The sequence below is a fragment of the Brachyhypopomus gauderio genome, chromosome 6 (assembly GCF_052324685.1).
Source record: "Brachyhypopomus gauderio isolate BG-103 chromosome 6, BGAUD_0.2, whole genome shotgun sequence".
NCBI classification, from domain to species: Eukaryota; Metazoa; Chordata; class Actinopteri; order Gymnotiformes; family Hypopomidae; genus Brachyhypopomus; species Brachyhypopomus gauderio.
This window is the reverse complement of record NC_135216.1, coordinates 20,735,814-20,749,389: the sequence shown is the minus strand read 5'-3', so window position 1 is coordinate 20,749,389 and position 13,576 is coordinate 20,735,814. Positions and strand designations below refer to the sequence as shown.

Sequence of the window (13,576 nt, the reverse complement as noted above, 5' to 3'; positions counted from 1 at the left end):
TCGCCAGTGCCTTTCAGCCTTTCATTCCTGCATATCTCAAGGTGGATGAGCCAGCAATATAGTTAACTTTGTAGAAGACATGTTCCTTGGTCTTTGACAACATATTTAGGTAGCTGATGACCGTCTTAAATCCCTATGTGTCTCATTTAATTAAAATGAGTTCCCTTGCATAATCTTTGTGTGTGTGTGTGTGTGTGTGTGTGTGTGTGTGTGTGTGTGTGTGTGTGTGTGTGTGTGTGTGTGTGTGTGTGTGTGTGTGTGTGAAATCAAATCAAATCAAAATTTATTTATATAGCACTTTTTGCAACAGTTGTTGTCCGAGTCCAAGCTTTAAGTATAAACTGCATGTGTCCAAATGTAGTGTAAGACAGTGTGAAACATTGCACCCCTCAAAAGTTTTTCAGTATCTGGGCTCTCAGTCACCGATAGCTACGATGCCATTAAATCAAATCAAATCAAATTAAATATATTTGTATAGCGCTTTTCACAACATATGTTGTCACAAAGCGTTTTACAGGATTTACAAGGTTAACAATACTATGGGTCCAAATCCCTAATGAGCAAGCCAAAGGCGACAGTGGCAAGGAAAAACTCCCTAGATGGTGGGGAATAGGAAGAAACCTTGGGAGGACCAAGACTCAAAAGGGAACCCATCCTCCATTGGGCGGCCCGTTAACACACAAATTACACAAAAACAAATTATACAGACTAATACACAAATTCCAAATAAATCACACAATCAAGCTAAGTATAAGGTAACTAGAATGAAAGTTCTGGGTGTTGATATTGTCAATGTAAATGTCTTATGATGAACGCCAGGTTTTCATTCCGTGTCGGAGCGTAGGCTGGAATTGTAGGCTCCAACTGCAGTGTTACTCCCCAAGTGAACCTCGGAGAAGAAAGATAATAAATTAGGATTTAATAAATCCTTTGTAATCTCTGTAACCTCCCAGTAGTTTTGGAAATTTGTCCCCTTTTACTTTGGTGGTGCCATGCTTGAATGTACACAGAATCTTTTTTGCCAGGTTGGCAAAAGGCTAGATAAGTTACAACCTGTGGTGTACCACTGTATTTCCACTGAATGCAGCCTGTGCTCTCAGTAACATCATATACTACAGGGCAGCCATAAAATAATCAAATAAATCCTTTCTGGACTGCATCCAAACAAGGCTGCATAGAATGATGGATCAGATGCACGTGAATATAAAATGGGTATATTGGCTTGTCAGACAGCTTTAAAAGGATTCCTATCAACTCATCTTAGAGGTCAGAAATGGATGAGCATTCAGCAGCTGCCTGGTGCCATGGAGATTGACGTAGCACTGGGAAGCTGTAGATTCAGCTCTGCTTCCTGTTGTTGAGGCTTGGAAGATGCTTGCTTATGAACCTAACCAGACCTGTTGTCCTGGGCGTGCTGCTCCTGTCATGGATATTACAGTTTTTTACGACTGCTAACATCCTTTTGTCCAATCTGTAGTCACATTTTCAAAACTCTAAAAACAGTAAACACAACATCAGTCTTCAGTGGTGTGAGGTTGTTGCTACCTCTTTTGCTGAGGCTTTCGGTTTTACGCGTGTCAGAGAGGTTGGCTTAAGAGTGTGGGTTGGCGAACCTCAGGAAGGACTCCAATGTAGATATTCCAAAAAGGTGATTTATTGTGCGATGTGAAAAAGGTAAAAAAAACACTGTACAACACAAAATTAAATGAAGGTATAAAGATGTACACTATTCACATTTGTTGGTTTCTACTATAATCAAACCAAAGAATGAAGTCAGCCGCAAGGCTATAACTTCTACAACCCAGTCTGCTAGTCGTTATATCCCGCAAGTGAGAGCCCTGAATCTACTCTCCCATGACTCTTATACCCTAGGCCCCGCCCAGGCCAAACCATTGTACTGTCCTATGGGTGTACATCCCCAGCAATACTTTAATACATCCATTTCTTACAGGACCTGCAACACACAAAGCATGAACCCCCTTTCCTCTCGAACCAGTGGATCCTCCTGGCCCAGAGAAAAGGGACCCCTGCTCCAGCCGGCACTCTTCCAATACCCGTCAGTATATTCATTTGTACATATTAAATTGCACATTAATGTCTCTCTATAGTCCCTTAGGACCACCTTACAAGTTGGTGATGGGGTACGCTGGTCACCACATCACAAGTAGGCAATACAATTAGTACAATTCATGTTGTTTTTGCACAAAATGCAGTCATTTAACATGTTTCCACAATGCTTACATTTTCTATACACACAAGGTTACTCAATAACAAAATTCTGGATCATTCTTGACTTATTTACAAATGCTTGCACACAGCATGTCAAAAATGAAAACCTAAGGTTCAAAACCTTAAATATCATATAAAATGCAAAGTTCTGCAAAAACAAAGGCAGGTGAAAAGCTATTACTGTAATACACATTTTTTGCACATACAGATCATTGAAATAAAATGCAGTACATTAATGTACCGGGTCAGAGAGGAGCAAATATCACAATTTGTCCTGCAATCTCAAGTGCTGCTTTGGTCCTTTACAAATGCCAGATTGGTCCCTATAACAGTGACCTCCTTCTTTTGTTTTTGAATGAACTCTACCAGCAACTGATTCCAGAAGTAGAAAGGGAACAGGTGGGAGGAAACATGAGGACATTTGTGATGGGACAATGTAGAATTCCACCATTCTCATGTCATCACAGACTGGTTTTATAGACCGTCCAAGAGTGATGTCCCTTTTCCTCCCACCCTACTCACCTCTCCTCAACCTCACTTTTTTCAGTCTGGAGGTGGAATGTGTATGATCATCAAACCCATGACCAAATTTCCCTCCAGGATGCAATGGATCCCGGCTGCAGAGACATTTCAGCTGAAGACTGCCAGGGGTGAATAAGGCATACCAAGCTTTTCTATCCCAGGTGCATGGCAAGGGCTAACATCAGATGTGATGTGGATGAAAGCATGGCCAACTGCTGAAGACCATTTAGATTACATGTATCAAGACTGTTCAGTTTTGTATCCTGCTTTCCCCCTTGTGTGGCTTTTTGTATGTGTGTATTTTATGCATATGGGACCATGGCTAATTATGTTTACCATTATGGAATTTTTTTTTTGGGTTAGGCTACAATTTACAGTAATGTCCCCAATATAGTAAAATACAACCTTTACTGCAAAACTGTTACTGACATCATTTTTTTGTCTAATCTACATTCCATATAGTACCTAACAGTAAATGTCACTCATTGTGTAGACAGTATGTTGCCAAATAATGATTACAGTAAAAATGAACTAAGAAAACAACACAGTTACAGATGTTACTGTGAAATGTCTGTTGTTTGCTGGGAGAGAGTAAAATATTATATGTAATACTGTTTCTGTATTGCCATCAAATGTTAGTTTTTTGACAGCGGTTGTGCAGTGATTGACTATGTTCATCTCGAAAAGAGAATCTGTGCTAGTGTTTTAAAGTGATTGGATACTGAACAAGGTTTGCACAAAGTTGGTGTAGGCCTATAGAGAAAACTGTTTGCATTTTGAAATGCAGAGTTGGTATTTAGTGAAGAAAATTCGCTTTGGCTCTTTGTAAGAAGTAAATGTGTTGCTGTGTTTAGAGTTTTGAAAATGTATCTCAAGTATTGGGAAACGCTTGTTAGCAGTCGTAAAAAACTGTAAAAGACTGCATTTTGTGCAAAAACATGAATTGTACTAATTGTAGCCTATAGCCCACTGAAAACTGGTGTTTACTGTGTTTACATTTTTGCAAATGGGACTACAGATTGGACAAAAGGATGATAGCAGTCGTAAAAAAACTGTAAATGATTACATTTTGTGCAAAAACAACATGAATTGTACTAATTGTATAGCCCACTGAAAACTAATGTTGTTTACTTTGTTTAGAGTTTTGCAAATGTGTCTATAGATCGGACAAAAAGATGTTAGCAGTCGTAAAAACTGTAATTATTTGTTTAAATAAATCAAATCCAAATCGGCTAGCAAACCTGAGCTAAAGGGAAAATATCTGTAAATCTGAGGAAATATATAATTAAACCATTTGCTATCGCCCTCCAATGTTCATATTCCAAATAAGCTCGTTATAGCACAACGCATAGACTGCAACGGGCCTACGAAACGTTTGTTTCACGGCTATCAGATGGCAACCGTATGGGGCGTGGTGTTTTCGGGAATACGCCATTATTAGCACGACCCAAACACTTGGGCGTTTTTGCCTGATGCAGGATCAGACTCCATCTTCAAGCCCTAGGATTAACTACTTCAACAGAAGCTGCTCTCGGATCAGACCAAAGGGGCAATAAACCTTCACTAGTAGGCCTTTCCACCAGTCATTTAGATTTTCAGGACCACGACTACGGCATACTAACCTTATAAAGCAGTGAATATTGTATTTCCTGTTGCAGAAGAATCTTGTATTATTTTACTACTACACATTTGTACTATCATTTCATCTATTGGTAAGTCTTTCTGGTATGTTTTGGATAAATACCGAATTACGTCGTTATCACTATGATGCGTTACCATGTATACAGGCTTCGTGTTTTCCTAGCTAGATTCCCTCGCTTTATCAAATTTTAAATGTGATTTTTATGCTACTTTAGGCTACTCGTGAACTCGTGCATTGATAATACAATACGCTGGGCGTGGAATGTTTATTGCGTTCAGTTACAAGAGGACACACGTATTATTTCGATTCCATTATGTTATTAGGAGGTCTGCTATTGCAGAACGATTAAAAAGATGCGGACGTCAATTTTAGATGTTTTCAGAATGTATAAACTGCATAAAGTGCCATCTGGTATTAGGCTATATCGAAATTCTTCTAAGGATGTTATCTATACAGTACATATATAGACTGAACAGGCGAAACTAGACCTGAGCCTGTATGTGGCTACAAAAGAACGGGAACGTAAGTGGAACGCTTTAAATAATGTATCTATCGGAAACAATAATTATAAAAAATGTATAGGTGTAGTATAGGTGACATAAAGCATTTCTTTGATAGGTTAGTTATTTATTGAAGTATCATAGCGCCTGCAGGACTACACTAGAGATAATACTGCCTTTGTGTAATTTTATGTAAATTATTACAGTTTTATTCATATAATTTGGAGTCAGATAACATAATTACACCTAGCGAACCTTTTGCATCTCTGAAGATATAATGTAATATAATAATTTCCAATAATTAATAATCTATGTTAGATTATTGTTATTAATGTTATTGAATTTGCTGTATATTGATTTTTTTTTTCTCATAGTGTGAAGATGTTTTATACCTGTGGTCCCAATGAGGCTATGGTGGTGTCTGGTAATATCTCATGCAAATTTACATAACATTTGAATTATAATTAAATAATATCTAAGTGAAATACTTATTAAAGGCTATAGAATGAATAATTTATTTGTGTGTGTGTTTTTATGTGTGTTTGTATGTTTACTAAGGATTCTGCCGCTCTCCTCCTCTGATGATATCTGGAGGCAGAGTGTTTGTGTTTCCCTGTGTTCAGCAGATCCAAAGGTACTGTCATTTTTGTGTATATTTGGCTTTTTTTTATTTTTTATTTTTTATGAGGACCCAATCGCTCATGTTTATTTCCTCTTAGGATCACTCTGAACACCATGACATTGAATGTGAAGAGTGACAAAGTCTATACACGCCATGGAGTGCCTATCTCCGTTACTGGCATCGCCCAGGTGTCCTTCTTCTCTCCCTACGTGTGGCATATCAGACCACTAAGCTAACGCAGCTTACCCAGTAGTTTTCTCATTCAGTAACAAAAACTGGCAGGATGTTGTTGACCATGTGTTTGGTTTTCCATCAGATGAAGATTCAGGGACAGAATAAGCAGATGTTGGCGGCAGCGTGTCAGATGTTTATGGGGAAGTCTGAAGCAGAGATTGCTCAGATTGCCCTGGAGACACTGGAGGGTCATCAGCGAGCCATCATCGCTCATTTGACTGTAGAGGTGACAGAGTTTATGATTACTTATTTGTTAATGCACACAGCAATCTTGAATAAAATGCAAGGTTCCACAGGTTATGCTAAAATGAGGGAAGATCATTTTATGTGCTTGTAGGCCTTTCGTAAAATGGTCTGGTAATAATAAAATGTCCGTGGGTATGTGTCTGTTCTGAAGGAAATCTATAAGGATCGTAAAAAGTTTTCTGAGCAGGTGTTTAAGGTGGCATCATCAGACCTGGTCAACATGGGCATCAGTGTGGTCAGTTACACACTCAAAGATGTTCATGACGATCAGGTAGGTGTGTGTGTGTGTGTGCGTGTGTGTGTGTTTAAATTATGTTTGACTTCTCAAGTGAAAAATGGGCTTTTGAGCATTTCATATTCTTTGTGTGTTAGGATTACCTGCATTCTCTGGGAAAGGCTCGCACAGCACAGGTGCAGAAGGATGCCCGTATTGGAGAGGCTTTAAACAAAAGAGATGCTGTTATCAGGGTGAGCCCATCCAACATTTTGTTCCCCTCTCTGTCTGTCCAGAGGCTACACCTAATTTTTTTTATTAGGTTTTCACAATAAAATCTAAGCTGATTCATCACTTAAAAGTGAATCAGAAGATATAATAAGAAGGAAAAAAGCACCAAACCTGACATAACCAAGACAGTGTAACAATTAAGGGCTTAAATTCTAAAAAAAAATCATTCACCTTTCTCAGTATAGCTCTAAAGTTTTCCATATCTTCGAAAATTGAGCAAAATCTTTACTAAAGTACACTTTTTTTACAAAAAAAGTATTGAGTATTAGGACATTTGGGAGCATTAGAGCCTTCATGAACCCCGACACACTCTCTTGACTGCCTGTAGTGTTGGTATTGGTTACTGCCTAGACCCAAATACAAGCACTTAACCACCCCTTATTCCCACTACCCATGTGTCTGTCTTTCTGCAGGAAGCTCATGCTTTGCAGGAGAAGGTGTCTGCTCAGTACATGAATGAGATTCAGATGGCCAAGGCACAGAGAGACTTTGAGCTGAAGAAAGCTGCCTATGACATTGAGGTCAACACCAAAAAGGCTGAGTCGGAAATGGCTTACCAGCTACAGGTAAAAACTACATGATGAAAAGAATACTAACATACTGAGGGGAAAGTGTATGTAAGCATTCCCAATGAAGTAAAGGTTTGTATATTTTCAGCCTGATCAAACAGTGTCTAGCCAATAATGTTATCAGATTCTTTCTGAGAACAACTGAAAGACAAGTGAAGGATTGACTCAATTGGACCCTGTGCTGATGTTCTGTCAGTCCTGGTTATTGTTATCCTAAGCTCAGTCTCTCTACATTGTTGTGTCGACCACATGTGAAAACTGTATTAATTGTCAAAATGATATAGCCTTGTAGCTTCTTAGTGGTGGTCACTTAGAAGCTGATTGAACAGATGTCACAGTTACTTTCTATGGATTCAGTAAAAAGTGTATTTGTTTGTTTTCAGTTACTAATATCCATTCACTTCACTAAACAGAATAACAGCATTTTTGAGATTGGAAGGCAAAGTCTGTTGCCTGGTTGCTTTTGGATTTAAGCATTGCTGTGTTGTTCCCTTTATTTAGTATTCCAAGTTTTAAAGATCTTCCTCCATATCATTTTCAAAAATACCTTTTCATTGTCACTCATGCGAAAATATCTGAAATAATGAAATCTCAAAATTATGCGAGGTACTCCTTGATCTCTGTGCTATCACATTTGGATTAGGTGGCGAAGACCAAGCAGCGCATTGAGGAGGAGAAGATGCAGGTACAGGTGGTGGAGCGCACGCAGCAGATCACGCTACAGGATCAGGAGATCACACGCAAGGAGAAGGAGCTGGAGGCCAAGGTGAAGAAACCTGCTGAAGCTGAGCGGTACCGCCTAGAGAAGCTGGCTGAAGCAGAGCGGTGAGTTTGAGAGGCCTGGGGCATCCTGGAGCTCCTCATAACATTTAACATGCAGGGCAAGAGAGACAGGTCTGCTATTCAGCATAAAAGTTAATTCAGATAAAAATAACAGAATTTCATCTCAAGTGGTTGACAAAAGGTTTTCTGATTACATTTTGACGTACTAATAAACAGACCAGAGTGTGTGCTGAAAGTCATTTCATGGATAGCAGATTTTTTTATTTGGTACTTGTTGGTATAAAGGGTCATTGGATGGTTTAAACACAGAGTCTCTCTCTTTTTCTCTATCTCCTTACAACATACAGTCTTCAGCTCATCATGGAAGCTGAGGCCGAAGCAGAGTCCATCAGAGTGAGTAAACATAAGTCCTGCAATGCTGCACCTGGCCCTCTGACCTCACAAAAATCTCACACACTGAAAGCCTTGGAGCTGCAACTTTCAGACACTAATTACATTTGGTCTTTAACTAAACTAAATTTCATAGTCCATGGAGTCTTCATTAAATGTCCTTATAGACTTTCAGGCCTTTCAGATGACTTTTCAGATGGCCTATCCAAGTATCAGTTAAAGGGGAAAAAGCTGTCTGTTTTTAACCCATTATGTCAAATGTAATACAACATAGGTACCGCATGTGTGTGTTCAGTTGTTCAGGTTTCCGCATTTTCATCTATCAAATGAATATAGTAAATGAGTGGTTTGAGCAGTGCACCCGACATCACCCCACAGGTGAGAGGAGAGGCAGAGGCATTCGCTGTGGAGGCCAAAGGCAGAGCAGAGGCAGAGCAGATGGCAAAAAAGGCTGAAGCCTTCCAGCAATACAAGGAGGGAGCCATGGTGGACATGTTGCTGGAGAAACTGCCGCTGGTGAGTGTGCATGTGTGTGTGTGTGTGTGTGCGCGTGTCTGTGAGAGCTTAAAAAATTTTAGGACAAAATTGAAAATGCTATAATCTATCAAAAAATCTTGATGTATTAGTTAAACATATGAAACACCTTTTGAAAGGCTCATATGGGATGGATATGATGTACATAAAAGTTTTTATGAAACCCTTTATGTTGTAACATTAGGCAGGCAAAGGCACAATTCAAAGCAGGTTATATAAAACAGTGTCTGTAATGACAAAACAGCAGGGAAATGTAGTGCTGTAATCTGAGGAAACAGGCTGGGGTCAGATACCAGGAGTCAGGAGTGGGTGAAGCAAGAAGGGCAAACCAGAGACAGTGAAAAAATAATGCCAGATAAATGAGCAGACAGGTAAACAGAGGTTCAGTAGACATTAGTGTAAACAAAATGAGCCTTCACAAAGAACATGGAACACAGGGGGTTAAACTGATTCACTGTGTATTTTCTCCAAATGCACCTGAATTATCTATTTCAGGTGTTTTCTCCTCAAATATGTTTGATGTTTTCTGGTTTCATGGTGTGTTTTTTCGCTCCATTCTCCACTAGATGGCAGATGAGATCAGCAAACCTTTGACATCTGTCAATAAGGTTACCATGATTTCTAGTGGTGGCTCTGAAGTGGGTGCTGCCAAGCTGACTGGAGAGGTCATGGACATCATGACCAAGCTTCCTGAGACAATTGAGAAACTGACTGGAGTCAACATCTCTCAGGTGGGACAAAAAGTGTGTGTACTAACTAGTCAGAAAGAGAAAAAAGGAGATTAGTTGGAGATCTAAAATCCAGAGTTTTCCTTATGATGCATAACGATGAGGATTATACACTGACATTTTTGTCAGATATTATATAACATTAACAAAAATAATGATATTAACAAACATTTTTTTTTTTACTCTTTAGGTCCCTTGCACTGTGTGAATATGAAACGCCCGTCATCAGACTGGCTTTCCTAGAATTAGCATGTGTCTTTCTTGTTCCTTTTGATGTTCCTCCTTCCTGCTGTCTCCGTCACAACATCCACATTGTCATACTGTCTGCCATCCTGTCCATCACTCTGTTCCCATTTCCCACTGAGTCCTGAGTGTCTTCTGTCTTTCTCCTTCTTCACTGCCTGTTCACTTGCCTTGCTGCCAATCCCAAAGTGTACCTTACCATGCCAGTGCAACATGAACACCCTGCATCTCTGACCAGGAGGGTATCTGGTATCAGATGGTAAATATGACCAAATATATACCATGAAGCTTTTCATAACACTACTAAGATGTTGGGACTTTTTGACTGTGTGTAGTGGTATGAGCATCTATATAAGATCATACAGTTATCTTTTTGTTACATATCAAAGTATAGTCTAAAGTTGTCACTCAAAGATAGTATAGTCTGTATGTTAGTATTTTGTTTTTAACATCAAGAAATATGTCTTTTTTATCCCTGTATTTGCTGTTTGTGATTATACCACACTAGTCCTCTTGCATGTTCCTGGTGAATCTCTTCTGTTGTACTGCACTGGTATTCAAATGCAAAAGCATTTCAGTTGGGATACTTTATGATTTCCGTATAGTATCTGTCTCTTCCACTAAATAGAAGTAGTTAACTGAAGTGTAATAACAATGTTTATAAGCTGCAAAGACATCAGTTGTAATAGGCCAATATTTTATGTAGTCTGACTGATGTTTGTTCAGCACTTTTACATTTCCTGTTCCAAAACCAGATGATTTTTGCTGTACGCTTAAGTGTAAAAATAAGCTTTAGGTTATTTTGCTGAGCTAAATGAAAAAAATCACACCTGTGGAGCTTGATTCAGTCAGCTTGGAGCAAAGATGACAAAACATGGGGCAGAGTGCAAACCTTGTTACACATGGTCTCCATTTTGTTACATTTCCAGTTCTGCCCTTGCTTTGTCTTTCTGCTGGGTTTCATATGAAAGTTTAGCAAACAGACCATCCCCCCATCCTGTTCAAGCTTCAGAGCCTTCAAAACCGAAATCAAAGATGCTGTATATTGTGCCATCATATTGACAAGTTGTCATATTTTTTTTATTACCTCACTGGACTTGATCAGGGCTGTGATGTGCGATACAGAGCAAAAATGCTCTTCCAAAACATTTCATATGGTACTTTTATTATACAGGTATAATCATTGCAATGTCTTCACAGTACTGCCTGCATTTGAAATCTTGTTACATTTTTTTTTTTGTAACTAGAACAGGTTTCTCTCTAATCAGGAATATTAGAATACATGTTATATGCTGAATATGTATTTAACTTGTGTGCATTATAATAATAATAATAATAAATTATAAACATGATAAATAAAAACATGATATATTGATATTTTTGAAGATTAATGGTTGTGAACAGCTCCGTTGCAAATAAATAAAAGTCAATGCATTAAATCTTATAAAACCAAATGTATTTTAATTTTATTAATCTATATATTACCAGAATTGCTTGTTGACATTGTGGTTTAGCTAAACCTTAAAGCACCAGCTTCAGATGCCTTTTGTATGCTGTTATTTGCCCTTTATATGATTTTTAAGCAACTGTTATTCATATTTTCCACAATTACTGAGCATAGCAAAATATCAGTGAAATAGTGGTAGGCAGCCCAGTTAGTTAAGTGCCTTTCCTAAGGATACTTCAGTCATGACCTAGTTGGGAATAACCCTATGACCCTCCGATCACAAGATCGGCTCTCCACCCACTGGATCTCGGCTGTCCCAAAAATACCACAATGTTGAAGAAACCAAAGTAGCAAAGTTGTTTGCTAGTTTAATTTTTAGACCATCACTTGACACTCACCAACCACTTTATTACAAAATTGTACACCTCTAATGGTGTCCAGTTAGAATATACCCTATAGTTAGTGTATAACCTACCTACCTGTGATTATTTGCTAGTCCACTTCTAGCCTTATCAAATGCTTACTACACAGCCACTATCAACTGCTGTAATATTGAGGTCACCGATACACTTGTACCAGGGCATCACAATACTTTAGCCGTTTGGCTGAATTTGGTTGTGGCAGAGTCCAAAATGTAACATTAATAAAGTGGCACCTAGATAATTGGTGTAAATAATGAATTGGCTAATGAGTTGGTGGATATATCAAAGCAAAAATGTAAAAATATGAGGTAATACTCAAGTGAGGTAATACTTGAAGTATTACCTCAAGTATTACCTATTGAAGTAACAACACATGAAGTAACACATTAACAATAATTAACGTTAAGTAAACATGCAACAGTTGCGGCTTCAGTTTTGGCTCTTTGTTGCTTGCACCTTTTTTGGTGCGACCTTAAAAGGAATATATTACATTGTACCGATTTACCTACATAAGTAATGGGTAACTTGGTAATAGCTATCCAGAATCTATCAGCATAGGAACTGAAGTGTCCATACTGTTATTAGCTTTCTCTCCAAACTAAAACACTAAAGCTTTAAAAAGGTGCGAGCAACAAAGCCAAAACAGGAGCCACAACTGTTATGTTTACATAACATCAGTTAATTATTGTTAATGTGTTACTTCTTGTGTTGTTCATGTTATCTAATGCATTACTTGTAAACACTTAATGTAAAGTGTTACCCAATACGAGAATACTGATTCAGTGCTGAAAAAGGAACCCGATTTAAGCAAATTGGAAAAGTGTCAAAAAGTCCAGTGTAGGGAGATATAGGGGTCTCACTGGAGACATTGTGAGAAGAAGCCCTTAATGGCCAAATGCATGGTTTCTTCTTTTTGTTTTTATTGTTCATTTAAGGAGGAACAGTTATTTAGATGAATGAGCATGGTATATACAGCAAAGTCAGCTTTAAGAGTAGGTAACAAGAATAGTAGGAGACATTAACAATATTATTGAGAACTGTATTATTTCCAGACACATAATGAGATACAACAATGATTACACATGAAGGCACCAACCAATCAACAGTGTGCTCACTGCCAACAATTTCATGTAAGCCTGTGATTGGTTGGCATGAAAATACACTATCATTCTGTAATTTGTTCTCTAATATTTTTTCATGTTTTCTTTTAAATTTAAACAGGAGCAGAACAGAGATCCTTCCTTTTGTAAATAAAAGTCTTCTCTATATGTATTTACAGTAATTTCCAATCAATAATGAAGGATAATTATAAATGCATAACAAAAGCCAACAATAATAGTTGGTTTTAAAGGTTAAAAAAACACACTACTAAATAGTACCTGGTAACCAAATTGATGCTTGCACCATTATCTCCTTTTGCCATTTCTCCCTCTCTTAATCTCTCCCTCCCTTTCTCTTTTTATTTAAAAAGTCCTCTTCACAGGAAGGGCCCTGTAAATATAGAAAATGACTGCGTTCAATGTATAAAAACAACAAACAAACAAAAAAAAAAAAACACTGAATCATGTTTCACACACAACTTCATTGACTCCCTCCCCCTCCCCACTTACATGCCGTAAGCCATTTTTTCCACACATTCTCACATACACATGAATACATATACACAGACAATAGAAAAACACAAATATGATACACGACTAAAATGTAAATGATCATAAACAAATATGATTTTCTTTTAAGTGCCGTTTACAAAGTTTAGCCTTCTATTTCAGTTCATACTGTCTTTAATGCTTTCTTTTAGACTGACTGGTAATAGCAAGCGATGACACTGAACTGTCTGTCAATGGCGCAGCATATCAGTATAACAGATCTCAAAGAACCAGCAGTCATAACATCACTGATATATTAGGGGTGCTTTTTTAAGCTATAATGGAAATTTGTACATTATGGTTAACAGCTA

General features: G+C 38.0%; 1 protein-coding gene across 1 annotated transcript; it reads left to right on the top strand.

The window, feature by feature from the left end:
• The first annotated feature begins 4,084 nt into the window (after positions 1-4,084).
• On the top strand, positions 4,085-11,025 carry flot1a (flotillin 1a). Its single transcript, XM_077009569.1, has 14 exons — positions 4,085-4,317; positions 4,410-4,463; positions 5,268-5,317; positions 5,452-5,527; positions 5,613-5,703; positions 5,832-5,975; positions 6,147-6,266; positions 6,368-6,463; positions 6,914-7,066; positions 7,713-7,894; positions 8,200-8,245; positions 8,621-8,758; positions 9,343-9,507; positions 9,695-11,025. The coding sequence occupies exons 3-14, from the start codon at positions 5,275-5,277 to the stop codon at positions 9,710-9,712; spliced, it is 1,272 nt and encodes a 423-aa protein (XP_076865684.1). The 5' UTR covers positions 4,085-4,317; positions 4,410-4,463; positions 5,268-5,274; the 3' UTR covers positions 9,713-11,025.
• The last annotated feature ends 2,551 nt before the right edge of the window (positions 11,026-13,576 follow it).

Bases quoted from the DNA above. Each gene is read 5' to 3' on its own strand.
- flot1a (XM_077009569.1), top strand. From the start codon at position 5,275: ATGTTTTATACCTGTGGTCCCAATGAGGCTATGGTGGTGTCTG. The intron at 5,704-5,831 runs GTGTCCTTCTTC...GTTTTCCATCAG, and splicing joins CCGTTACTGGCATCGCCCAG to ATGAAGATTCAGGGACAGAA. The intron at 6,464-6,913 runs GTGAGCCCATCC...GTCTTTCTGCAG, and splicing joins AAAGAGATGCTGTTATCAGG to GAAGCTCATGCTTTGCAGGA.